Consider the following 27,190-nt stretch of genomic DNA (forward strand, 5'->3'; position numbering starts at 1 on the left):
GCCTATATATAGACTGCATCCATGGTAATTTCTCTCCCTATATGTGGATGGGTGGCACATGGCGTCACTGTGTGCAACAATAATGACATGCTGATCCTTGTACCTCCAGGATCAGGTGATGGTGATGAGCAATGCGGACACATGCTGCCTGCAGACCGGACTGAGCTTCATTCATGTCCGCAAAAAAAAAAAAAAAAAAAAACAGCAGCAGATCGGCGGCTTTAAGACAATCCGGGCATCTCTGCAAGTCTGTGGATGACATCATTGATATTGTCAATGGTGTAAACTGAGAGAGAGGGCTGGGTGGGGGTGTGTGAGGGGAGAGAGAGAGAGAGAAGAGAGAGAGCAGCCAGTGGAGAGAGAGAGAGAGAAGGACCTCAGTCTGGTTCCAGCGTTTTTCCTTTATTAAAAAAAAAAAAAAAAAAAGCATCCTGGCAGTGAGAATCTTCCAGAGTGGCACGGCTCTGGTCCGCTCGGATCTGCTCTGTTTTTGTGGATCTCTCTCGCTCTCTTTTTTTTTTGCGTGTTTTTGGGGGGTTTTCTCTTTTTTTCTGCAGCGGGAGTTCAGGTCACAGATCTCCGAGGTTATGAGCCGTCCGAAGCCGCGTCGGTGCGTCGCTGTCCAGGGTCCTGAGTGAGAGATAGAGAGCCGGAGCCCGGGGAGGTTGGTGGAGGTGGTGGGGCGGCCACGGAGCCTGACACAACCCGGTGAGGAGGAGGAGGAGGAGGAGGAGGAGGAGGAGGTGGTGGTGGTGGTGGTGGGAGGGTTGGAGGGGTGGGGGAGTGTATTCTGGCTTGTCAAGGTGTCTGGATGCTCGTGTGTGTATGTGTCTGTGTGATGTGTTTCGTGTTAGACAAATAGAGTCCACATAGAGTCGTGTTAGGGCGGGAGGTGCGCGTGTTCAGAGGTCCTATAAGGAGGGTGCGGTTATGGGAATTATTGCCACATTCGCTGGTCAGTGAGAGATGAACTGTGTGTGTGTGTTTTGCATTCAGCACCTTCCCCTGTTCCTCTCCTGTGCTATCTGGGGCAACTGCATGAAGTGTGCTCTCTCTGGCTATATATCACGTCTCGCCTGTGTGTGTGTGCATGTGTCAGTCCTTTGCAGCTCCAGTTTTATAACAGTGACTGTAGACTGTAGCATCTTTGGAGGCTGAGGGAGGAAATGAGCTGGAGAAACCTGAGGTAAAGGGTTTGGTTAATGTGCAGCAGTGGCTTCGCTCTGCCTTATTTTTTCCCCCTCTGCACTGTGAGGTGGGTTGCTGTTGTATGTAGGTCTACCAGTACCAGTGCAGCCAAGACAGAAAAAAATGAACTCGGTCAGCATTAAGAGCAATGTCAAACTGGTTTTTGGTGAGGTGTAATCTGTGGTTTAAGAACCTTCAGTCTTTTCCCACTTCTGAGCTCTTGTTTCGTTGCCGTTCGGCCTGATGAAGGAAAACATGACTCATTCGAATTTTGTCAGGGGACTCCAGTCAGAAAATTGGGAGTTCATGCAAATTGCTTGTACACAGGACCAGACTCCTTTGAAGTGCTTTGGGAAGAAGAGTGTGTGAGATGCTGATCCACCCCCCAACACCACACACACACACCCTTGCACCTCTGAATAAATCATGTTATAAAATTACACGCTCTGTTCTTCTTTTGCTCTCACCTTTTCCCCATGCACTTCATAAACACTTCAGTGGCCTATATATTGTCGTCCTCTGAGATACCACGATTTATGGTGGTGCCCTCTGAAGGTGTAGTGACTCTAACTCAACAAAACATGGCTGGTAGGAAGGAAGGAAGCGGCCGGGTTGTTGCATTATTAGATCATGTGAAACGTTTTGCCTCCACTGTGCGTTCACAGTCTCATCAAGTCACTTCATAGCTGGAAATGAGCAACATTTTCCTCCCTGGTCCCAGTGATTCAGACTCACACTGCACTGTGTCACCGGCTCAGTAATTTACACGTTTCGTTCTCCCTCATCTCGCCAGTCAATTTCTCCCAAACCACCAGTTTCATTTTCTTTCATGATAAAGCCGCCCAAGGGCTCATATAGCTTTGAGTCTAAAGTCTGCAGCTTTGCACCACAGTGTCCTTTTACTCTATTGATCACCAGTGATTGATGATATCTGTGTGTGTGTTGTGTGCGTTTATCCCGTCAGTGAGTTGAAAAGCTCAGGAGCCATGGAGTTGAGGGTAGGGAACAAGTACCGCCTTGGGAGGAAGATAGGGAGCGGATCCTTTGGGGACATTTACCTCGGTGAGATTTTTTTTTTTTTTTCACTTGCTATGATGGTTATATTTCACGGGTCAAGAGACCCTGGTTGTGTCCAACCTGCTGATATGTTGTAACTGTGTCTCTTGTGTTTCTCCAATCAGGCTCTAACATTGCTACAGGAGAGGAGGTAGCCATCAAACTGGAATGTGTGAAGACCAAACATCCACAGCTCCATATCGAGAGCAAATTCTACAAGATGATGCAGGGCGGAGGTGAGATGCAACAAAGAGATTTTCAGGGGTTTTTGAAAGCTTCAACAGGAGGCGGTGAAGAGTCTTAGGTGCATTAAGGGGTATTAACATCTACTGATGGTTAGATACAGTAGTTGAGGGGTATTAACAAAGATTACAGTTGTTTCAGAGGCATTGCAGTGTGCTTTTAAAGATCCTGCAAGGTATTTCAGAACATTTAAGGGTATATGAGGTGCATTCAGGGTCGCGAGTCATCTACAGCTAGAATTAAATATGTTAGTGGTCACTGAGCAGCACTGAGGTATAGTCATGGCTGTGGAAAGGTTTTGAGGGCTGTTGAAGTGATTATGCATGTTAATGACGGAATTAAAAGACACAGAATAAGATAAGACTTTATTGATCCCAGAGGGAAAGTCACAAGTCACAACGTCACAAGAGACAAACTAAGAGGGATAAATCAGATAAAACCTGCATGAATGACAAATGAACATGGGAAATTTGGGAAATTAGAGAGACAACATTAGAAATATGTGCATACATACATGATAGTGAAATCCAGAAATCCATAATAACATAGGCCAGTGGTTCCCAACCTTTTTTGGCCCCTGACCCCATTTTGACATCACAAATTTCTGGCGACCCTGTGATCATGTGACTGTGCCTGTCAATCAAGATGCGCCAGCTCAGACATTTTTATATGCTGCATTTTATTTGAACTTGATTTATATTTGAGAAAGTGAAAGTATACAGTTGTTTAAGATTTTGTGTGGTGTTTTTAATCAAAACAATAATTAGTTAAAATAAAAATGTATCAGTAATTTTTTTAAATCAATTACTAGACATTTTAGGCAACCCCATTTGAATTCCAGGCGACCCCACATGGGGTCCCGACCCCAAGGTTGAAAAACACTGACATAGGCTGTTCAAGTATACAATGTCATATGTAATGTGTGTAACATACACATAATAATAATGCACTAATAGAATAGAAAAGTAATATAAAAGTTATAATATAATATAATATAAAAGTAATGTTATGTTATGATATGTACTACCACCACTAGTCATTTATATAGTAATAATAATGTCTCTCCGTACAATGTATAAAAGCAATAAGTAGAGAATCAAAGACAAACAGCTAAAAGTAGTTGATCAATTGTTGCAACAGACTAAAATAATCATCAAATATAGCAGTGACATAGTCCTGCACTATAATAATAATCATTATGAATCATAACCTGCACATACAGGAGTTCCTCCACCCTGTGTTATGATGCACTGTTCTGTTTGCTAACTCTCTGACCCCTCCCCCTCCTCCCCACAGTGGGAATCCCGTCTATTAAGTGGTGCGGAGCAGAAGGCGACTACAACGTTATGGTAATGGAGCTGCTGGGGCCCAGTCTGGAGGACCTGTTCAACTTCTGCTCCCGCAAGTTCAGCCTGAAGACGGTGCTGCTGCTGGCCGACCAGATGGTGAGACAGACTCACCGACTCACTGACGTCCACACTGTTACACGTAAAGGTCCATACCGGCTTTTGCTGAGACCACACAGTTCCTCAGGAGTAACTCTTAATTAAAGACCTCCGGGTTCATTGAATCTTTATGACGGGGCTCCTCGAGACCTCCGCGCTGAGAAAAAATAGATGAACAGAACTATAAATGATTGAACGATACAAATTAAATTATGAAAGCAGATTTAAAAGGGCACCCGCTGTCTAAACTTTCACCTTGGTTTGCACACAGTGCTCTGAAGTCAACCCCAGGATATGAAGTTACAAAGATTTTAATAAAAGCATGTTTCTATTTTTAGACTACAACTAAATGGATCATTTGAAATCGGAGAATAATTCTCATCCACGCTGAAGCTTGTTTCCCGGCTCCAGACAAAGCTTATCCCCTCACTATCTCCAGCCATTCAGCCGCTCCGTGAAAGTCAATTCAAATCTAGGGCACGGCTCCGCGAGGCGGCCTAATCCTCCTCGCATGGGTCAGACCGTGGTGTCTTTTATGGGCCTCTTTAATCTGTCATATGTCATTCTTTAGTCTACAACTGGCACATTTGTTCATTTCATCCCATTTTCTCTCGACCACTTTGACCTCTGCTCCTAATCGCTCTCTGCTGTCGTTGCAACATCTCTCCTCTCCTCTCCTCTCCTCTCCTCTCCTCTCCTCTCCTCTCCTCTCCTCTCCTCTCCTCTCCTCTCCTCTCCATACCATAACATAAAATGACCCTTATATATCTGCACACAGGCTGACAGGGTTATTGATCAGTACCAGTGACTCAACTATTACTGTATTTCACTGGGTGAGGAGAGTTGTGGCCTGTGAAACTCACTTTCAGTTTTAGTTCAGACACTGTGGGAGTGTAAAGACTCCCAGTGTTGCAGTTCTACCAGAAAGTAGCTCATTGTGTGAAAGTGAGCCGTTGTTCCTCAGATGTTACTGTAAGGTCAAAGTTCAAACTAATCTGAAAATCTGAAGAAAGAAAGATTCTATTTTATATATTGTCAAACATCAGATCACTCAGTTTTCAATTGTATCCACACATTGGTGTTTTACTGCATTTCAAGGACCATAATCTGCCACTGTATGTAGTTTGTACTACACTATAACAGATGACTTTAGATAAATTAAAGCTGTTCTTCATATATCATCATACCTCTATTTCATATTCGTTTCTGGTCAGAAACACTCAAATATCCAGAATCCTTTTCATTCCCTGTCTGTGCTAATCTTGTGTCTTCAGGCTTTGATTTTCATAATAACACATTCATATGTTGCATTTTGGAAGCCAAATGTCAGAGCATCTTCTTTGCATTTTAAAAAACATTACCTAATGGCAACATGCATAATTACATGAGACTTATGTAACCGTGACATAAAAAATTAAAAAGACATTTTGCTTATTTTAAATGTGCATCTCAGTTTGCTCTGCACACAGAGTAGCACTGAACCTGTGGAAACAATGACTCTGAAGGAAGCTTCCAGAGCTATCCAACTTCTGCTATACATAGCCACTGTGTAGAAAAGGTCAAGAAAAAGCATTCAGGATCAGACTGTCTCCAATGATGAAAACACTGATGTTAAAGGGGACATATTATGGAAATGTCACTTTTTGAAGGCTCTTTAACATATATTTGGGTGTTTATCTTGCCTTCTGGACTCCAAAATGTGAGAATTGACTTTCAAATTTGCATAACCTCACTCCTACCTGGTACCAGTAGAAGGGGCAGGGCAAGCAGTGGTTCATTTGCATTTAAAGGGACAGGCACTGAAACCAGCCGTTCTGAACAGGGCTGTTTTGAGCAGATGAAAAGAGCTGTGATGTTTGATTCTTGGGGTATTTTGACCAAAGCATGTCACAGACATGTCTTTAAGACACTTGGGAACTATTTTAATTTGTGGAAAGGGGACATAATATGTCTCCTTTAACTTCTCTCTCTCTCATGTTATTCTACTTAAGTTAGCCACCTGCTACCAGCAACAGTTATAGCATATGAGATGACCCAGGTGCTTCCTGAACGACTAAACCTAGATCAGATCACAGCATTCCCTTGTGAATGAAAATTGTGTTAATGGGCTACAAGATGCGAGACCACCAGTACTCTCCTTTAATCCTGATAAATCCTCCTCCCTGTCTCACTGCTGCAGATCAGTAGGATCGAATACATCCACTCCAAGAACTTCATCCACAGAGACGTGAAGCCCGATAACTTTCTGATGGGTCTCGGCAAGAAAGGCAACCTGGTCTACATCATCGACTTCGGCCTGGCCAAGAAATACCGGGACGCCCGAACGCACCAACACATCCCCTACCGTGAGAATAAGAACCTCACCGGCACCGCGCGCTACGCCTCCATCAACACCCATCTGGGCATTGGTAAGACAGCACACACACAGAAGTTGTCCTAGATATGTGAAGGTGTGAATGTGTGTGTTCTACTAAACTTTTCATCCTCTAATGTCCTTCTTTACCTTTTCGTCTTGTCCCTGTGCACATTTTCTTTTTGCTGTTTCATTCTCTGCTCTCCTTCTTCCCCTCCACAGAGCAGTCGCGGCGAGATGATCTGGAGTCCCTGGGCTACGTTCTCATGTATTTCAACCTGGGCTCTCTGCCCTGGCAGGGGCTCAAGGCCGCCACCAAGAGACAGAAGTATGAACGCATCAGCGAGAAAAAAATGTCCACTCCTATTGAGGTGCTCTGCAAGGGATACCCCTGTGAGTAAAGATGGGTTTTTGACAACACAAGTTGGATGTAAAGGATGATTTTCCCATTTTTTCCCTCAGTACATCAACTGTCTTTGCTATAAATCCATTCCTCTGTCTCTCCCGTGTCTCCCAGCTGAGTTCTCCACTTATCTCAACTTGTGTCGCTCCCTGAGGTTCGATGACAAGCCGGACTACTCTTACCTTAGGCAGCTCTTCAGGAACCTTTTCCACAGACAGGGCTTCTCCTACGACTACGTGTTCGACTGGAACATGCTGAAGTTTGTGAGTGGCATGCTTATTTTGCGAAAACCAACTCCTGCTGGGAAGTTCAAATCTTTTTTGAGTAACTTCCTGTCCTTGGACATCTGCACTGTTCCCGTTTGTGTTTTTTTAGGGGGCCGGCAGGACAGCAGAGGACGGAGAGAGGGAGAGGAGGGAGGGAAAAGAGGGGGAGGAGCGAGGCGGAGGAGGAGGAGGAGGAGGAGGAGGAGGCCAAAGAGGAGCAGGAGGTCGAGCTTTGCCGTCTGGTCCAAACCCCTCAGCGGCAAACAGAGTCAGGAACGAGGCAGATGCTGCACCGTCCAACCCGGTCACACGTGGAATCCAGCAGTCAGGTCAGCATGTTGTTTTGAGGTGTTTAACCCTCGGATGATCCTTCAATTTGTACCACTTCCATGACCCCTGGACAAAATTTAGATATCAGTTTCTCCCAAAATATTTGTGATACATATAGGGCTGGGTCTTGACTAAACATGAAAATCACTTTTGACATGGGTTTCAGAATTTTTAACCCCTTCCTGGCCAGTTGTTTTTGCTGCAAAATAACAAAATTTATATGGGGTTTTCATGGTGACAGTATTTTAGTGATAAAAAAGAGATATCCAAAATCCCCTCGGTGAAAACTTCTGACTATAATATGTCAACAAAATAAAACAAGAATTTGGGATTTTGCTTTATCCGTTGTTCAAAAATTCAGAAATTAGCACATATTTAATTAGATATTGCCTCATTTACATATGTAAACATAAAATTAGACAAAACTTTTAATACAAAAAATATTTGTCTTAATGTGAGTAATAAACTTGGGAAGTTTCATGATGATATCTGTTAAAAAAATTTACTTTATTTTTACATTAAAAAAAACCATTGGAAATTTTTGTCCGGCGAAGGGTCATGGGTGTGGTAAAAATTCATTACGGGTCCAAAAATTGGACTTTCATTCTGAAATTCAGGACATCCAGAGTTTACCCAAAAATACACCTCCTTGCCAAAAATCAGGCCCCAGTGATTTTTCATTTAACCGTGGGGAGTTGGAAAAGTGTGAGAGGTGGACAAAAATGTGGAGGGTGTGAAAGCATCAAATCTTCAAATCAATTTCACATGTTTGTGTGTGTGTGTGTGTGTGTGTGTGTGTGTGTGTGTGTGTGTGTGTGCGCAGGTAACCGCTCGCCTCAGGCGGGGAGAGCAGAGCGAGCCGAGCGAGAGAGGAAGGTGGCCATGAGGCTTCATCGCGGGGCCCCCGCCAACGTCTCCTCCTCTGACCTCACTGCACGCCTCGACCAGTCACGCATCAACGCGTCGCAGGTAGGAAGATTGTGATTTGACCGGTCCTCTGCTGTAAAAAAGGGAGGTAGGCGCCCTTGTTATTTAATTATAAGAACATGTCGTCACGAAATGCATTCCTGTGGGACCGACACAACATAAACAATGAGCGAGCAAACACTCCTCATCATCACCAGCTGTAGTTTACACGCTTTAGATTTGATGCTGCATGTGGCCTACCTAACAGTTAGAGCAGTGGTTCCCAACTTTTTTTGGCTCGTGACCGTGCGATCACGTGACTGCACGTCAATCAAGATGCACCAGCTCATATTTTATATTTTATTTATTTGAACTTGATTTATATTCGAGAAAGTGAAAGTATAGAATTCAGTAGTTTAAGATTGTGTGTGGTGTTTTTAATCATAATTTTAAAAAGAATAAAAAAATAATATATAAATAAAAATATTTTTATCAGTATTTTTTCTTAATTTATAGACTTTTCAGGCGACCTCATTTGAATTCCAAGCGACCCCAGGTGGGGTCCCGACCCCAAGGTTGAAAAACACTGCTTAACCTTTGTTTCTGTCACGTCTTTTCTTTTACTGAAGTGAGCATGCTCAACAGCAAGCTCATCTCTTCACTTTCCTTTTCCAATACACTGTAGCTGCCAGTCTGAAGACTTAGCGCTACTCAGAGGGTGAATTAAAGCCAAAGGTCTTGGCAAACAACAATAACCACCACTCATTCTTCCTCTTTAAGGACCAAATGCAAAACTTTCTCCTCAGCTCTCTGTCAGTTTGTGGAACCAAATGTTAGCATGTGAATGTGTTTAACAAAGATGCTGAACTTACATACTTAAGCCTCATCATGTTTACAGTATGTTGTCATTGTGAGTACGTTAGCTTGGTGGGTGATGTTAGCATTTGGCTCAAAGCACCGGTGCGCCCAGCAGCCTCCCACAGCTGTACGCACAGATGTTGACTCTTATTTTAGAGCTCAACCATAAATAAACTGCAGCAGAGATGTTTTGTGACTAAAATGGATCAATTGCAATTCATGTTGCAAAATGGGAAATGACCACAGAATAGACTAAGTGAATAAACCTGTGTTTTGTGCTGCTGTTTCTTTGTGGGTCTCCCTGTCGTCTAAATTTGTTGTACACTAGCAGCAAACCTCTGTGTTAACAGACCCTATGTTGCCACGTTCTGACTAAAGAGCACAAAGAAGTCAAGTCAAGTGATAAATCAAGAACTAACAAAGGTCACAGGGTGTGGGCTCAGACAGGTTCGCATTTTCTTCAGGTTTCTGTCGCCTTCCTTTGTTCTGCTTCAAGCTTCTCATCTTTCTCTCTCAGGTCAGTGTGCCGTTTGAACATCTGGCAAAGTGAGTTCATCTCGGCTGACCTGCAGGTCAGTGGCAGGTATGGGCACGCATGCATCACACACGTCACACACACACACACACACACACACACACACACACACACACACACACACACACACACACACACACACACATGTACGCAGCATTCTTAAACACACCCTTTGACCCTCACCCCTCACATCCAGGTAGAGAAAGGAAGATTAAGATTAAAATAAACTTTATTTGTCCTTGACAGGAAATTTGAAATTGAAAGAGGAAAAAGATTCAACATTTAACATTTTCTGTAAAGAAAAAGAAAAAAAGAATCAAAAGCAGCCTCATGGTGCATTGGGGTCACATTAATAATTAGATGACCATGAAGTCTGTCCTCAGTATAGACTGACTGTGTCCCTGTTGCTCACAGAACATTTTGGAGGTGGAATAACACCTACTGTGATTTTATTTTCCAGTCTGCTGCTGCTAATACTCACTAGTGTTTCCAATGTGGTAATGGAAATCGTCCCCAACTACTGTTTATGTAACTTCTGTTAAAAAATGACCTGCTGTTTGAGCCTTTTGCAAAAAAAAATAGTCAGTCCATACTCATTACCTTTATTAACTATTTACTTCTGCACTAAAAACAAATGACAGATAAGTCAGGAAGGAACAATTACACTAACACAGGTTTGCTTTTGGTCATTTCATGCTATGTGTTTACAGTGCAGTTAAAACTAACATTTCTCTTCCTGGTTTTGTCCAGCAGCTGCAGGGTATCAAATACCCCTTACTTTTCAAATGGATGAATGAAAACATGAATGAGTGGAGGAGGAGGAGACGAGGAGCAGAGGGAGGCTTGGCGGGCCTTTAAAAAGGGGGACGATGGTGTCCGTGTGTCTGTCAGTGCTGTGTGAGCATGCTCGGTGTTGGAAGAAACACCGGGACGATGGAAAAACCAGTGAGACAAACAGACTCTTGGCTTGAACTGGTTGGTTCTGCTTTTCGGGTTGTGGCTAGAGGAGGAAGGGGCTGAAACAACACACAGGTCCCGCCCCTTCTTATCTCATATTCACCTGCCCATCGACTCAGAGGCTCAACTTGCAAAAAAAAAAGAAAAAAAAAAAAAAAAACATTAAAGTGCACAAAATGGACTAAATTTCAACTATTCTGTGGTTTACACCTGTGTTTGAATTTAAAAAACAACTATCAACCTGCTAATGTTTGAGAGCTACATCCGCTGTTTATGGTGTTCTCGATTATAAATGAATATGTTAACAACTATGGACATGAACACAAAAGTGTATTTAGGCCTATAATAGATGACAGGAGAATGCTTCAATGGGGGCCCAGGAGGGAATCAGAGGGAGGGGACGACTGAGAGAGTCTGATCGGGAGCAAGGCTGCTTTTTGTCTGTAAATGTCAGTGTCTGTCTGTGTGTTATTGTCTTAACTATTCATTTTGCCTTCAGCTTTGCTTTAGAGAGTCTGAGGGAAGAGGAGGGAAACAAGACTGTTGTTGAATTGTTCACAAATGATTATAAATGTGACGACCTTTTAATTAAAAGTTTGTCACCCGGAGATGAGAGCGACTCGGCGAACATGCTCGTTGAATGTCAAAAAAAAAAAAAAAAAAAACATGAAACAGGAGTGAGACAGCTTTTGAGTTGAGTTGAGGATAGGATGAAGGGAAAGCCATTACGATTGTATGATATGATAAAGCCTTAGTCCAGCTTGTAACTCCAGGTATGAAGAGACTTGAGAAAGTTATAAGATCTTGGTGGTGAACAAGTCTGGTGTTACATTTGTATTTTTCTTCTTTCTGTTTGCTTCTTTGGTTTTATAATACATGTAAATGTGTAGATACCTTTTGCCAGAATGTGACAGATTGTTTAAAGATGATGCTGGAGAGAAGTTGTGCTGTTTACGTCCTGAGAGCGCTGGGGGCAAAGAGTGAGACAATAACCTTTAGAGTCCGCCACAAGTGTGTGTTTTTGGTTTCCACTGTGGTGGGCAATGACACAGAGGTTCTTGCTAATATTTTAAGGAGTGAATTTTGACCCGGAGCTGTCAGGATGGACAGATGTCACCGATGAGGAGGAGCTGACTGATGTCCTGTACATTTCTTTACCATGCTTCAACTTTATTACTATGATATTTGTGTATATTTTCTGAATCAATAAAAATATACACAACTTATACAGTCTCCTGGTGGTATGTTTGACTTTATGGCACTATATTTACCATATTCTTAATTTTGATTAACAGAGTGTTGTTGTACATCCTTTAATCGCTTTCACTTTAAATACGTTAAATATGCGCGTTGTATAGCTATAGTTAAATATTAGAAGTCAGGTTTTCTTCAGTTGCCTTTTTACCCCAACCACACTGACATGCCATACTGAATATTCCTGAATGATAACTGAGTACATGTCACATGACCTTGGTGTTATGTTAGCCTTGGCTTTGATAACAAAGATCTGTAGAAAAGCTTTTAGTGACACAGGGAAAAAAAGAGTAAAAACTGATTGTGAACAGTAACTTACTCAAACTTTGCTTACTTGATGTGTCTACTTCAGTTCAATAAAGAATGATATGTTTTTTTTAATTCCACCACTATCGCCTGCCATCTAGTTATTCATTACTTTGCAGATTACATTTTTTACCAATAAAACACATTTTATACACAGCAGTTAATGTTGTAGGCTACATTGTTACAGATAGCTATAACAATTTAACAGCATATAAAGTAAATTTGATCTGACTCAACAAACAGCACCATAAAAATGGGCTTTAGGTTCATATTATTTGTTACTGCACAAGGTGGGTGAATTAAAAGTGAATATTTATTCCAACAAAGTCTACTGGAGTGCTGACATCTAGCCATTAGCTACTCTCATTAGTTACACCTGTGCTTTTCCCTCTGACAGGTCACAGTCTGTAATAACTATTAAAAAAAACTAAAACTAAACAATTACATAACATATAACAAAGTTTCATTTTTCTGATTACACATTTAGGACAGGAAGTGGTGAACAGATAATTAATCACAGTGTGGAGGCACAGTGCTCCTGTCCCTCTCATCAGCTCCCACACTGCCGCCGGACCAAGAATAGACCTCCTTGCACAAGCCCCGCCCCCTGCATGTGGTATCCGGCTCCTGATTGGCTGAGGCGGCTCTTCCCGAGTAGTGGGCGGGGCCAGTCTGATCTGCCGTTAATCCGGCAGGGATTGGTCTGAAGTCAGCGGAGCGGTGGAGGAGCCCGGAGCGGAGAGGAATGACGGAGTTTACTGCTTTAACTTCACAAACACCGACTTTAGACGATGTTAACGGGCACACCGGGCTGCTGGAATGACAGTATAGACGGCGTCTAGCATTAGAAACAAACTTTAGGCGTGAGTTGTGGTGTTTTTTTTTTGTTTTGTGGGAGACGCAGAGGTTGACGGGGCGGTCCGCTGAGGGCTCAACATGGATGAAGCAACGGTGCGGCTCTGAGGAGGAATTAGGGCCGTTTCTGGGTTATTTCTGGTCGTGAGTTTGTCGAGGAGGGCTTTTAAAAGCAGCAGCCTACACACCAGGTGAGAAAACACAGGTGAGAACTACTTTACCTTAACTCAGACACTTAATTTACCTGACTAACAGAAGCGTTTATTTCATTTACAGATCCACAAATCGGATTCAAGCGTTAACTGTTGTGGTTGTCTGTAAGCAAAGGTGAGTGTCTTAAAGCTACACGCTCTTTGTGGGGTCACTTGTTTTTATATTGTTGCATATTATTCAAACTTGATGAGTCAGATTTCTCTTAAGCAAGAATGCCATAAAATATAAAACCAGTGTTATGTAAATAACGACCGAGTACAGACAGAGGTGACAAAGTGGTTTAATGGCTCCCTGCTCAGCAAATCCCACTGTTGTTGTTGTTGCCTCAGAAGGTATGATAATCCAGTGTGGCTGTCAACCATATCATCACTTATGAATTATAAACACCCTCCGTCTGCCCCCCCACCCCTCATCACCCCTTACCATCTGTTGCTCTGTTTTATTACTGACCCCCTGCCTCTCTAGTGGAGCCCCAGTCTGTGTGTGTGTCTCTGTGTGTGTGTGTTTGTTTGACCCTTTTTGACTTTCAAATGAAACACACAGATGTCCCTTTGCTCCACCACAGCATCATTTCACTGTCATTGCTATTGTGTCTGTGTGTGGCTGCTGATGCCTTCACTTCTCCTTGTTGACATGTGGATCTGCTGATCCCTGGCAAACCAATACAAATGACCTGCTGCTGTCTTTCTTTCTCTCTCACACACACACATATTACACACACACACATACACACTCAAACAGTCCAGCCATAACTCCTCTCAGTGTCACATATGTACACGTGAAAGCAACCTAATTCATTTAATCAAACCAAATTTAATCACTCGATGGTAATGGTATTAGTGTTGTAAAGAACCTAAATGGCTGGTTGTGTATGTGGGAGTGTGTTATGTCAGCCTGTCATTGTCCGTGCCATTTGTTCCCTCTGCTATGTGACTGTCAGTTGCCATGCCGCTGTGGCAGATGAGCCATAATAGGTCAGAACGAAGGGTAAAGTCTCTTGTCGTCTTTCTCGATCAGCGCCCGTTTTTAGAGCTCATGCCCACTCCTTTATTACTGTAATCTCTGCTTGCGTTGTGCATTTTGTGCGTTGCGATTGTGTGTGTGTGTGTTTGCGTGGGCTCCCGCTACACGTCAACAGCATCAAGGTCTCCTTCTCCCCCGAGCTCGTTCTATTCTATCATGACAAATGTCTGTCTGACCGCGTCCAAGAACAAATACACCCTGAGAACATGACTGCCATTGTTTTAGACACTGATAAGCTGCTGCTTATTATGTAACATGTCTTTTGGCCACTTCAAGTGCAGTCATCATCATCATCATCAGCAGCAGCAGCAGCAGCAGCAGCAGCAGCAGTGATGGGTCATTGATATAACAAAACGTATGACGTCTTTTGTTCATCTCCACCTAAACTTGGTCAATTTGAAGGCATCTGATTATTGTCTGACTCACAGGTCCAACTGGGAAATATGTGTGAATAGCAGAGGTGGGAAACTGCATCCTGAGATGTACATTTATTTAATGCTAAGACATATTTAAGTCCAGTCTGTTGAGTGGATATAACAGATAACAGTTGAATTTTGACAATATCAGATCATATCATAGTATTTTCAGTAAATGAAAACTATAGATTAGAGTTAATTTACCGTCAACATGTTGCCAGTTAGGATTTAACTGTCCACAAGGAGGAATCACTGAAGCCTCAAAATACCAGAATGCCTTGCAGCTAAATGACATTTCACTTTTTTTCTTTTTTTTAAACTTGGAAGACAAAGCATGCTCTAAAGCAGAATAGTAAAGGTCAGGATATGTTAGATGGCATTCAGGAACAAGAAAAAAAGAAAAGATTTTCTTATATAAAGTCACATTACACACATTATTGATCACAGTGAAACGTGTCTGTTTGTCCTCTATCTGGCTTCCTATCCCAGATCACACATTGCACTGATAACACAGGGTATGTGTGATCTATATCAGGTTGATGATTACCAGTGGGAATAAATGTTCATACCTGCTGGATTGTGTCATTGTTTGAAGAGTTTCAGTGGTAACTATATGTACACATACGTACATGTGTACGTACGTGTCCTGTGGAGTGTTTGGTTGATGGCTCGTCTGTTCTGTCCCATAAAGACGTGACACTTTGGTCACTTCCAGATGCTGAGGCTGTGGAGGCGAGACATGCCGCTCTCAGAGAGGCTGGGCGAAGACTCTCCTCTGGCCGCGGCCCCCGGGCCCCCGCTCACAGCAGCCCCGATGGGCCCCAACATTTCCTGGCTCCCGGAGGCCCCGCGGTTGAACTCCGAACCGCCGATTTTCCTCATGACTTCGGCGGCGCAGGCTGTGTCGGGCTTCTTCGTCTGGACGGCGCTCATCCTCACATGTCACCAGGTAACGATTTCCAAACAACACGGGCACAGGGAGGGGGGGTATACATCATCAGATCTGTTAATCTACTTCAACTAAATGAGGTTCATTCACTTAGCCGCAGATACAGTTGATGAGTTTTGAGAGGGAGGTGTTTGCAAAAAGACGTTAAAGCAGAAGTAAGTGGTCCGGTTGTTTTCGCTAATGCTGCGTTCCAGGCAGGCTTTTGAAATCGTAAATTACAGCTTCAAGTCACAACTTACGACTTTGTAGCGTTCCAGGCAACCCACTCGTGTTTTTCCGACCTGTTTTACCGGTGAAAGTCACTATAACGGCCACTCGTAACTTCCGACCGGTGAACTCGTACCAGATCGAACTGGTACCACTTCACGGTCGGAAAAAAACGAGTTTCCTTGAACGCACCATAACAGTCCTCGTCCCTACGTCGCCACATTCACGGCGTTCCTTGGCTGCACACACAGCCCTGCATGCCGTTCTCTCTCCTCATTGGATAAAAATTGTAGGATACGATAAATGTTTTCTCCTCGACTCAGAGCAGAGCAGAGTGACTGACAGACCCGTGTTTCAGACCAAACACTCTATGTAAGTGATTGCTGTCGGAAGATATAACTATTTAAGACTTATATTAACACAAATATATCACTCACTTCTGCTTTAAGTAGACACAGCGTGCAGTTGTGTGTGTTGTTTAATGCACAGGTGACATGATCTTGAAAACACACATCTGCTCAGGCCCAGAGAAGGGCAAGGGTTGCTTGGCAACATCCCTCAGCAGGTGTTTGTGATACTGAGCATGAATACACACACACACACCACGTGTGTATGTGCGCATTCAGCACACACAAGCTGAAACTTGATCCAGGTGAATGAAGAGCCTGTATGAAATCTGTCTGAAAAATATTTGCACATCTGACATCCCAGTGAGGTTGTGTCATGCTGTAACTGTTTAACTGGGTGACTTCGACAGTAAAAACATAAATGTTGTGTAACTGTCTCGTGGTTTAAATCTATCTGTATTTACATAATGACAATCCACTTTTATAATAAGTCCCATTTCTTAGTTTTTAATAGATGTGCTCCAGCCTAACTTAGGGACACTTGTCTCATCTTCCTGCTAAAGCATTTAAGCCCTTTGATACAGACTTACTAGTCCACATATTGTTATAGACTAGTAAGTCTGTATCAAAGACCGGGGAAGCAGCTTTGATTTCTTCTCCCACAAAGCTGTGGAACATGTCATTTTAAATCTCTTCTGTCTGTTCCAGATCTACATGCATCTACGTTTCTACAGTTCACCCAGGGAGCAGCGCCACATCGTGAGGATCCTCTTCATCGTTCCTATTTATGCCTTTGACTCCTGGCTCAGCCTCCTCTTCTTCACCAATGACCAGTACTACGTGTACTTCAGCACCGTCAGAGACTGTTACGAAGGTACTTGGCAACACTTCTAATTAATCCTGCCGTGGTTAGTAGTTTATATTCCTACACAGCAGCCGTCAGTGCTATAGTCAGGTGTTTCATGACACACTAGGATATATTTAATAGACACATTTAATAGTAGATCAACAGACGTTATTGATTTAAAATCCACCCCACACTGTTGATAACTTTTCCAGTTGAGCTGCGGAAACAAGATGAGATTGGTGACAAGCATCCTGTCCAGCACTACGTAACAATGTCACAATGATAATTATACAATCCAAAACAACGCTGCGTGGGTGGGGCTCCACTCTCTGGTATGATGGTATGCTGTGTGTGACGTCTTTGTAGTCGCTCTGCTACGCATGTCATCAGTTCAGGACCAAGACCAGTTCACAGTTAAATCTGATGTGTTGTTGTTGTTTTTTGACATGGGCCAAATGAAAAAGTCAGATTTGAGCATTAAATCTGAATTGTGCATTATGTTTTTTTTCAGTGACTGTTGGCTCTGACTTAGAGGCTTAAAAAACATAAGCCCTTGAATAACCTTGGAAAACGTTAAAGGGATAGTTCAACATTTTAGCAACTTGGCCCATTGCCATAATGCCTTTAGTCTTAGGAGTAGGTTCATTACCTTAAACTGTCAGTGCAAGCTATTTTTAGAACGGCGGAGCAGAGCCGTGAGCTGCTCAGAGCTACGCTACGGAGGCTCATGGGATTTCTTGGTTTCCCAAGAAAGAATGTGCATGTCACAACTTGTCCATGAGAGTGTGTTGGAGTTGTTGGATTGTGTATTTGATGAGTTTGATGAGGGAAACCAAGAAATCCCATTAGCCTCCGTAGCGTAGCTCTGGGCAGCTCACGGCTCTGCTCTGCCGTTCTAAAAACAGCTTGCACCGACAATTAAAGGTAACGAATCTACTCCTAAAACTATAGGGATTATGGTAATGGGCCAATTTGCCAAAATGTTGAACTATCCCTTTAATGATCGGTGGCTGTGAATTGTAGATGTGCCGACTGTCGCAGGGGAAGTCTCCCAGGCTCAGCACTGCAGCTTGTTTGTATGTGTCAAGTCAGAGAAGTCGAAGGAGACGATGATCCGACAGCTTCGTACAGCGGATACATGATGTAAACCCGACAACGCTGCCTGACGCTGTGACTGGTCGAGGCCTTGAATGGGCAGCAGGTGGTGACGGCCTCCACTTCTCGTCCTCTGCTGTCAGCTGTGATGTTCATGAGAGGAGTAGTCGGCTCACTGTGACACTTCACTTGGGTGTCACTTCCTGTACCAGTGAACCGGTGATGTCACATGCTTTCGGATCGGGAGCGCGGCTGCTCTATGTGTGGTTCTGCTTTTGACAGGAAGCATCGTCACTATTAGTGGTCGTCACATCACTCCCACAGACAGATGGCTGTCCTCCTCATCCTCTTTCTTTCTTTCTTTCTTTCCTATCTCAGCATCATCCTCCCTCCCTTTACTTGCTTTTCTCACACTTCCACCTTCTTTTCAATTCTTGTCCTCTCTATCTCTTCTTCCTCCTCTCCTCCTCCTCGTTACCCTCCCTTTCCCACAACGCTGCCGCTGAGCCCCGCTTAGGTCTTTGCCTCGGCGAGGATGGGCCGACCTGTTGCATGGCAACTGTGCTCGCAAATCTTCCTCATCAACGAGAACGGCTGCATCAGATAATGAGTTTCTCTCAACCAAACTTGCTGCAAAGTTCCTCTTCTCATTGTGTGTCGGCCTACTGTATCACCGTGGCAACGAGCGGTGCTGACTGGGGGTCCTTGGGGAGGAGTGAAGGAGCATCACGGTAAACAGCTGAGACACAGAGCAGATCAACCAGTTCTCACCACTCAGCTCCAGACACTGGCTTTTGTGAACCGGCGTATTATTATCTAAGTCTTGTGTGTGTGTGTGTGTGTGTGTGTGTGTGTGTGTGTGTGTGTGTGTGTGTGTGTGTGTGTGTGTGTGTGTGTGTGTGTGTGTGTGTGTGTGTGTGTGTGTGTGTGTGTGTGTGTGTGTGTGTGTGTGTGTGTGTGTGTGTGTGTGTGTGTGTGTGTGTGTGTGTGTGTGTGTGTGTGTGTGTGTGTGTGTGAGAAGTAAGGTCAGAGGAAAGAGACAATATAATAACATGACAAGAATCTCTGCTATTCAGCTGAGATCTGCTTTGAGATGTGTGTGATGACACAACACTGCAACAACACACTGAACCTTCCACCCACACACACACACACAGAAATCGTGGCACACGCTGAGGATTAATCACATTTTCATGGCCTCACGGTGAACTTGTTCACACCTGCCGCCACACTCAGTTTACCGTACATGCACAGTCAAACATCCTCCTCGTGTGTGTGTGTTTGTGTGTGAATATTCACACATACGTATAGTGACATATAGCGGTTCCTCGGGGGTTAACAGGATTAACCCGCAGCTTGTGTTTTTATGAGCTCGCTGGTCGTCATCAGCCTCTGACTGAAGCAGCACACAGGGGAGATAATCCACTGGTCACAAGAGACTGTCAGGTGAAAGTCACACAGGGAAAGCTGTGTGTCTGTGTGTGTGTGTGGAGGCTTGATTCGTCCATCATTGTGAAAGTCTGGTGAGGTTTTTATCTAGAAAATGAAGACAGTGATGCCATCAGAGATGACTTTTTTATTTCCCCAGTGAGCCATTAATCTCACTGGTCGTCTATGACTTCAGGCTCCACGTGAGCCTGTGCTGCCTGGGATTATTACTGCACTGACAGTAACCTCTAGTGTCTCTGACTACACTGTTCCTCTGACTCAGCTATAAACAAGGACTTAGACTCTGTTGCATACAGTGATAAACAAAAGCTGCAGGGTTGGTCCATTTTATTCAAGTTTCGTTTCTAACAACAAGCAACAAGTAGAAGTCATTCTCAGCTTTTCTCAGGTTTCTTTTCTATGTTCATGTTCTGCCACTAGTGAAGTCTTGCTTTCCCCCAGGCCTGTTCATACCACTACATCAGCACATGCACTGATTTTGTTTTCAGATAATATGCTGTAGCTTCATCACTGTTCGACTCCTCTCAGATTGTCACATGGTTTCTTATGTTGTGGTTTGATTAGCGCCGTGTTTACGCTGGTAGAACTGATTTGATACAGGATGCTGTGGTTTTGTTGGTAAACGTTAGGAATACAAAAAAAGGGGCGAGGGTGAGGGGTGGGAGGGTGGAGGGGCAATTTTCCAGTCTGAGCTATAGTTAGCACAGTTCGACCAAAAATGCACAAATCACATGTGATTATGCAATATGCAAAGTTTCAGACGTGTGACAGGAAGTGATGTGTTTTGTGTGTGGGGGTCTGTGTGGGCGAGTTTTTTGTTTGTCGTATTTAGACCATTTTGTGTTGCCAAGTCCAACTTTATTATGTCATACACAACAAATAGTAAAGTGACAATAAATAGGCTGAAGTGTAGATGAAGCTAATTTATGCCACAGTTTTCAAGTTCAAAGCAATAATGCAGTGAACAGGCTCAACTTAGCCATGAAGGAGAAAGTAGCAGTCGGTTCCTCACAGTAAATAGTTTGACATGTCACTGCAGGAAAATCACAGGTGTGACTACTGTTGGGATTTCATTCAGCTGATTCATCTCAGTGTAATAAGTAGATATGATCAGCTATTGATAAAACAAAACTGATGTACATTTCACTGCTGCTTCTTCGTTTCCATTTCAAGTCCAAAGTTCCAAACTTGTCCGTCATGTACGCTCTGCTTCACATGTCAGTACTAGAACATGTTGAGGGGCTGTTGAGAACTGCCATGGCTATTAGAGATGATGGTGCCAACCCTCTTTGTCTTTTTTGTTTCCCCCACCAGCATTTGTGATTTACAACTTCCTGAGTCTGTGCTATGAATACCTCGGAGGGGAGAGCGCCATCATGGCCGAGATCCGGGGGAAACCCATCGAGTAAGTATCAGATGTCTCATGATTGGATTTTTTGAAAAACCCTTTTTGCCAATAAGTGTTTGCAGCCAAGCGTGGGAAAAAGGACGACCAGCAGAGGTTTTTCTTTGCAGCGTTTGCCGCTCCGACAATGTTATCTCACCCCACAGATATTTAGAAACAAATAATGTTATTGTCATTGCCTCCATCAGGTCCAGCTGCATGTACGGTACCTGCTGCCTGAGGGGAAAGGCCTACTCCATCGGCTTCCTGCGCTTCTGCAAACAGGCCACTCTGCAGTTCTGCGTGGTCAAACCGCTCATGGCCCTCATCACCGTCGTCCTGCAGGCCTACGGCAAATACAAGGACGGAGACTTCAAGTAAGTAGCGCAACCAGGAAGACGGTTTATCACCATAGGCTCCTCCTTGCCACCATATTTAGACCTGAGGATTACTCATTTTAATTTTTAGATGAATTGAATAACCTGGACCGATCTCCTCCTCCCTTGATTGATCCAGTTTAAATCTCTGTTGAAAGGAAGGCTTTGATTCTGACCTGTGACAGTGGATAATCAGAGCAAAACATCATTCAACAGCGCTAACATCCTTCTCTCTGGTTTCTCTTCCCACAGTGTTGCCAGTGGTTACTTGTACGTAACCATCATCTACAACATCTCCGTCAGCTTGTCTCTGTACGCCCTGTTCCTCTTCTACTTCGCCACGCGGGAGCTGCTCAGCCCTTACAGCCCCATGCTCAAGTTCCTCATGGTCAAGTCGGTCATCTTCCTCTCCTTCTGGCAGGGTAGGGAGGTCGCTGTGGGAACAGTGTCCATGTGTCATGCGGAGCCATAATGGCGTCTTTTTATCTTTATTATGCTTTATCTTGTCTGTTTGACGTTCAGGCATGCTGCTGGCCATCCTGGAGAAGTGCGGGGCCATCCCTAAGATAGACTCCCTCGAGGTGTCTTTGGGCGAGGGCACGGTCGCCGCTGGTTACCAGGACTTTATCATTTGCATCGAGATGTTTTTTGCGGCGCTGGCTCTGCGACACGCCTTCACGTACCGAGTCTACATGGACAAGAGTCTGGATTCACAAGGTGAGAAGACAGAGGGTAAAATGTGATGTGAAAAAAGCTCATGTAGATTTTCTGCCTCATTTGTTCCCCCAATTTTTCTTTTTCTTTATTCCTTCATTTTTCTTGTCCTCCATACCGCTCACATTTTCTTGACACCAAATGGGTCATGTCTCTTCCTGTCTTCCTCTCTCTCTGTTCTCTTTCTGCTGCACAATAAAGGACCCGTTCCTACGTACGGAGAGTTTGGTAGGTCACACATGATGATGTTTCCTTCTCAAACCCCCATTTCTGTTCACTCCGTTCTTCTTTTTTATTTACGGATTTAAAGCAGAAGTAAGCGATCCGGTCGTTTTGGCTAATGCTGCATTCCAGGCAGGCTTTTGAAACCGTAAATTACAGCTTCAAGTCACGACTTTGTAGCGTTCCAGGCAACCCACTCGTGTTTTTCCGACCTGTTTTACCTGTGAAAGTCACTATAACGGCCACTCGTAACTTCCGACCCGTGAACTCGTACCAGATCGAACTGGTACAACTTCACAGGTCGGAAAAACACGAGTTACGGGTTGCCCTGAACGCACCATAACTTCTTGTCAGCCGTGGAGTTAGCAGCCCCCGCCCTCGTCATGGATCTATTGGTCCTCGTCCCTACGTCACCACATTCACGCGCATCCCTTGGCTGCACACACAGCCCTTCATGCCGTTCTCGCTCCTCATTGGATAAAAATTGTAGGATACAAGAAAAGTTTTCTCCTCGGCTTACAGCAGAGCAGAGTGACTGAGAGACCCGTGTTTCGGTCCAAACACTCTATGTAAGTGATTGCTGTCGGAAGATATAACTATTTAAGACTTATATTAACACAAAAATATCGCTTACTTCTGCTTTAAATGTGATTTGGTGTTTTTTTACCTTTCACTGTGACCATTTTCATTGTATCTTTTTTCTTTCGCTCCCACAAAACTGTTTCCTTTCCATCATTCCCACCCGTTCTTACTCTTTTCATGTTGGGTCCTGACTTCCATCCCTCTCCATCACTGTGAACCTTTTTTCCCCCTCTCTGTCCCCTCTCTCTAAATCACATCCTCTGTCCCGGCACAATTCCTGCTCTTCCCCTCACTTCTCTTTCACCCATTCTCTCCTTTTGTCTCGTGGTGAACACCCTCTAAATCACCGACACCCCATCCCTCTCTTCTCTCCATGTGCCGTCTGTTCTTTTCCTCTCTCCAGCCTCTTCTCCCACTAAATCACTCCTCCTCCCATTCCTCTTTTTTATTCTCTCCTCTGTTCTCATCCTTGCTTCCTCATTCCCACTTTCTTCCCTTCTCTCTACATTCCACCATAAATCCACCATCCTTTTAATGTCTTCCCCTTTTTTAAATTTTTTCTTTTAACCCACTACTTCCCCCTAGCCTTTCTTCTAAATACCAATACTGCACATTGTTTTTCCTTTTCATACTATCCTTTTCTCCTCTCTCTCTCTCCACACTTTCTTCTTTCACTTCCTCTCCTGGCCTCTAACTCTCTGGTCATGTCTGCCCCCCGCAGGCCGCTGTGCCCCGATGAAGAGCATCTCCAGCAGCCTGAAGGAGACCATGAACCCGGGCGACATGGTCCAGGACGCCATCCACAACTTCTCCCCGGCCTACCAGCAGTACACCCAGCAGTCCACACTGGAGCAGGGCGCGCCGCCGCCCGTCTCCCGCACCCACAGTACCGTCAGCGCCCGCGGCGACACGGAGAAGACCCTCCTCCTCAGCTCCGATGACGAATTCTAAAGGAGGAAAGTGGCACAAACAGGCGCTCGTGGCACCGCAGCTGAATCCTGTTCAGACTGATACTTTAATGGCGGATGGTACTTCACCTTCCTGTGCAGCTGCTCCTCTCAAACGCCTGATTGATTGTAGAGTCGTGTGTTTGTTTTACCTGTTTTTGAAACTGCTCATGAATGCGAGGACCTTCTTGCGTAAACATTTCTGCACCCACACCTCCCCAACGCTCCGAGCTGATTTGTGTTAAAACCACAAGCCAGAAAATAAACAGGGTTGTGTCGTTTTTGGAAAGTTTGTGAGTCACACTTGTACATACTGAATCATACTTGACTTATGAACAAACGTTTTCTGGCTTATAGGAGTTTAATTTCACATTTTAGCTCAGTCTCGCTTCTCAGTGGTAACGTCGAGTCCCTGTTGTTTTCAGATGGTCACTGACTTGTTTATCAGTTTCCCCAGTCGCAGAAATCCATAAAAAAAAGTTTAATTAGATTTTTACCATGACTGGAAGTGGAAAATATAATTTAAGTTTCATAAAAGCTTTGAACTTTTAATTTTATGAACTTAAAAAGAATATGTAGATGTATAAAAATGGACAAATGAGTCGGCCTGACTGCAGTTATCTCAATGTGCTTCACACACTGAGGCTGTTTTGGTACTTATGTGGTGCAAAGCTGCAGAAACTATATGTCTAGATTAATTAATGTGAATGCTGGTGTGTTGTGGGATTTTTAAAGGGACGACCTTCACTGCAGCGAGGGGCTGGACTCAGAGGGAAGCCAAGTCCGAAACACGAGTCGTATGGATCAATGTTAATTATATTGGCGGAACATATAAGAGCAAGGCAGAGCAGATTATAGATTATACAGTGCGTCTGCTCCAGCGGGCAGCAGGAGTGAAGGGCAGCAGCAGAAGTGATCAGGATTACACTGGTGTAATTGGGGCGTCATTTGAATGGCTGGGATTAAAGCTGGAGCCGGTTCGCTCAGACAGTCAGACCTCTGCAGGCCACAATGTAGGTTAACACGGCAGAGGAGGAATATAGGTTAAAGCTAACTTTAGATGCTCCTTCTCCATAGAGGAGCTCCATCACAGCAGTGAACTATTTCCTCTGTCAGTGTAGATGCATGTTTCCAGATGTTACAGGCTTTTTTTGACATTTAAAGTCAAACTGAAAGTTTTGATTTGTGTGGGTTAATGTAAAGGTGTAAAAACTGTGTGATTTTCCATGTTTCAAAAAGGAATGAACTCACCATTGTGTTTGTCTGACAGTGTTCACCTGATGTAGCTCCGCCTACTCGACCAGCCTCGGGCTACAACTCGATTGTGTTACGAGTTGACCATCGTTAATTGCTAACGATCAGGTCCAACCAACTCCAAACAACTAGCGGACCAGTTGGAGGTGACACCAGGGTTACTATGGAACATAAAACACACTATACAAGTGGTAATAACATCCATATACAGATACTGGACCAGTCAAATAACCAGCAGGAGCCATCATGGTGACGCACATGTCAGAACAAACACAGATGAGGTGCTGCTTTCTCAGCAAAAAGTGTATTTTAATTTCAGTTTGAGTTTAATTTTGTCTAAATTGTTTAATTTTAAGGTCAGGTTTTTTTTGTTTTTTTTTTTACAATTCCAGCCATCTGACACCTGTCGCTCCTGATTGAATCACCAACATCTGTCCAAATCAAGTCCTTTGTCCGGCCACTTAACGTTTCAGTATTTTAAGTTTTAGCTTGAAAGGGACTCGAGTCTTCATTACGTTTGCACATTTACACAGCTCCTACTGTGGGATGGGGAACATTTGAAAAGCACAAACTGCGAATTAGCACAACATTTTCATCTAATAGATTTACAGTATGTCAGACGTGGTCAATATGTAAAAAAAAAAACATGAGTTTGCAAGCTTGACATTGTCGCATTTCTTTGACTTGGACGCTGCTTTTTCTGTTTCTTTGATGTAATCTCACCGCAGTCAGAGCGGGTTATTTTTTACTCATAATTGGAGTTCTTGAGTCATCAGAATGAGTCATGCTGAGTCTGCCAACGTGTTTACTGTAACTACTTTCACTGTGCTGCAGTAGCTCTGTGTGGACACCAGGGGGCCTGAACACACTGACACACTGTTATCTGCCAGCTGTCAGACAGTTATCACACACTTGAGGCTTGGTGTATAAGTAACGGAAAAAAGGCTTTGTCTGAAGGCCTGTCTTTTTGTGCGTGCGTGTGTGTGTTTTTTTTTTTTTTTTCAGTAAGAAATAGGAGCAATCCCAGGCCCCAGACAGTGGTCATGTTTTCTTTTTTTTACGTCTACTTCTGCTTGACATAATATTAGTTTTAAATAAGGATGCCACGTCTGTGCACAGAAGCCGCCATCTATTTTTAGACGTTGCTGAGTGCAGTCTGGTTAGTTGTGTTTCTACTATTCTCTATTTTAACATGGATACAAACTGGATTTATTTTTTTAATTTTATTTTTTTAAAACCACAACTGAGCTTCAGCCACAAAACCCGTGTCAGTTCAGCATTGTTGTGTTGCTCACAGTTTCCTGTCTTTGTAACTGCATTTTCACGTTTTGGAATCATGAATGAACATTTCAGACACTGGAAACCCAGTGCTGATAGTTTGTGGGTTGAAGCATTGAACTTAATAGATACAGATCTCCAGTGCATCTATTATTGTGCTTCTATACATTTGAATAGACAGTTTCCTTTGCACTTTCTTATCAGGGTGGAAATAATGATGATGAAACCCAAACTGATGCAAGTCGTCTTCTTTTTCTTTCTTTTTTTTGCTCCCACAGGCAGAGTTCTTTGCCTGCTGCTGATGTTACAACAATTCACTCTTAAAAAGCAAAACTACACCCTGTGTCAGTTCTGCTGCACTTTGAAATGCCATAATTCACTTTTCAGCTAAGATGCTCTCATGCACTCTTCACTCTCTTCTCTCTGCATCTTTGTCATCTGTTGATGTGAGACGTTTGCGTGACGTGCACACGAGTATCGCTGAGAAAACGCCGTAATTATTGTCGTAAATACAGTTTGGAGGAGGAATAGTAGATGTATGTTGAAATAGTCACACATGCTGTAAAACACGTGACAAAGACCTAGTTTTGTATTTTTACTTTATAACTTTTTTTTCCTTTTTTTTTATTTCACCAACTCTTGGTCTCCAGTTCTTTGTATATTTTAAAGCTGCTCATGATGCTACTGTTTCATGTCTAATGGAAACATATTGGAAGAAATAATAAAGATATGTAGTCTGTTATTTACATGTGATTTTGTCGTTATTAATAATTAATTTGTGTCTCATTCCAATACATGGAGATGAGCAAAACAGTCACGTGTGCTGCTTGTTGTCCTCATGCTGCCTTTAAAGGGAACTCCACCAATTTTACACATAAGCATTTACAACACAGCTGATAAAACAGCTGCATGATTTCCTCTTTGGTTCTTC

General features: G+C 43.5%; 2 protein-coding genes across 3 annotated transcripts; both read left to right on the forward strand.

The window, feature by feature from the left end:
• Positions 1 to 689: 689 nt before the first annotated feature.
• csnk1e (casein kinase 1, epsilon) lies at positions 690 to 10,432 on the forward strand. Its single transcript, XM_083994563.1, has 11 exons — positions 690 to 708; positions 2,153 to 2,250; positions 2,370 to 2,480; positions 3,784 to 3,932; positions 6,112 to 6,340; positions 6,508 to 6,678; positions 6,803 to 6,951; positions 7,064 to 7,283; positions 8,108 to 8,253; positions 9,566 to 9,631; positions 10,334 to 10,432. The coding sequence occupies exons 2-10, from the start codon at positions 2,175 to 2,177 to the stop codon at positions 9,596 to 9,598; spliced, it is 1,284 nt and encodes a 427-aa protein (XP_083850689.1). The 5' UTR covers positions 690 to 708; positions 2,153 to 2,174; the 3' UTR covers positions 9,599 to 9,631; positions 10,334 to 10,432.
• Positions 10,433 to 12,807: 2,375 nt separating this feature from the next.
• On the forward strand, positions 12,808 to 26,951 carry tmem184ba (transmembrane protein 184ba). 2 transcript variants are annotated; one of them, XM_083993679.1, is made up of 9 exons: positions 12,808 to 13,146; positions 13,232 to 13,282; positions 15,299 to 15,556; positions 16,819 to 16,984; positions 20,816 to 20,906; positions 21,095 to 21,262; positions 21,515 to 21,684; positions 21,785 to 21,979; positions 23,502 to 26,951. In XM_083993679.1, exons 3-9 carry the CDS (start codon positions 15,323 to 15,325, stop codon positions 23,729 to 23,731), a joined length of 1,254 nt encoding a protein of 417 aa, XP_083849805.1. In that variant the 5' UTR covers positions 12,808 to 13,146; positions 13,232 to 13,282; positions 15,299 to 15,322; the 3' UTR covers positions 23,732 to 26,951. The 2 variants fall into 2 exon arrangements, with proteins under 2 accessions (XP_083849805.1, XP_083849806.1); XM_083993680.1 differs by having other exon boundaries at positions 15,323 to 15,556.
• Positions 26,952 to 27,190: the final 239 nt, after the last annotated feature.

Source organism: Trachurus trachurus (genome assembly GCF_905171665.1).
Source record: "Trachurus trachurus genome assembly, chromosome: 19".
Lineage (NCBI taxonomy): Eukaryota > Metazoa > Chordata > Actinopteri > Carangiformes > Carangidae > Trachurus > Trachurus trachurus.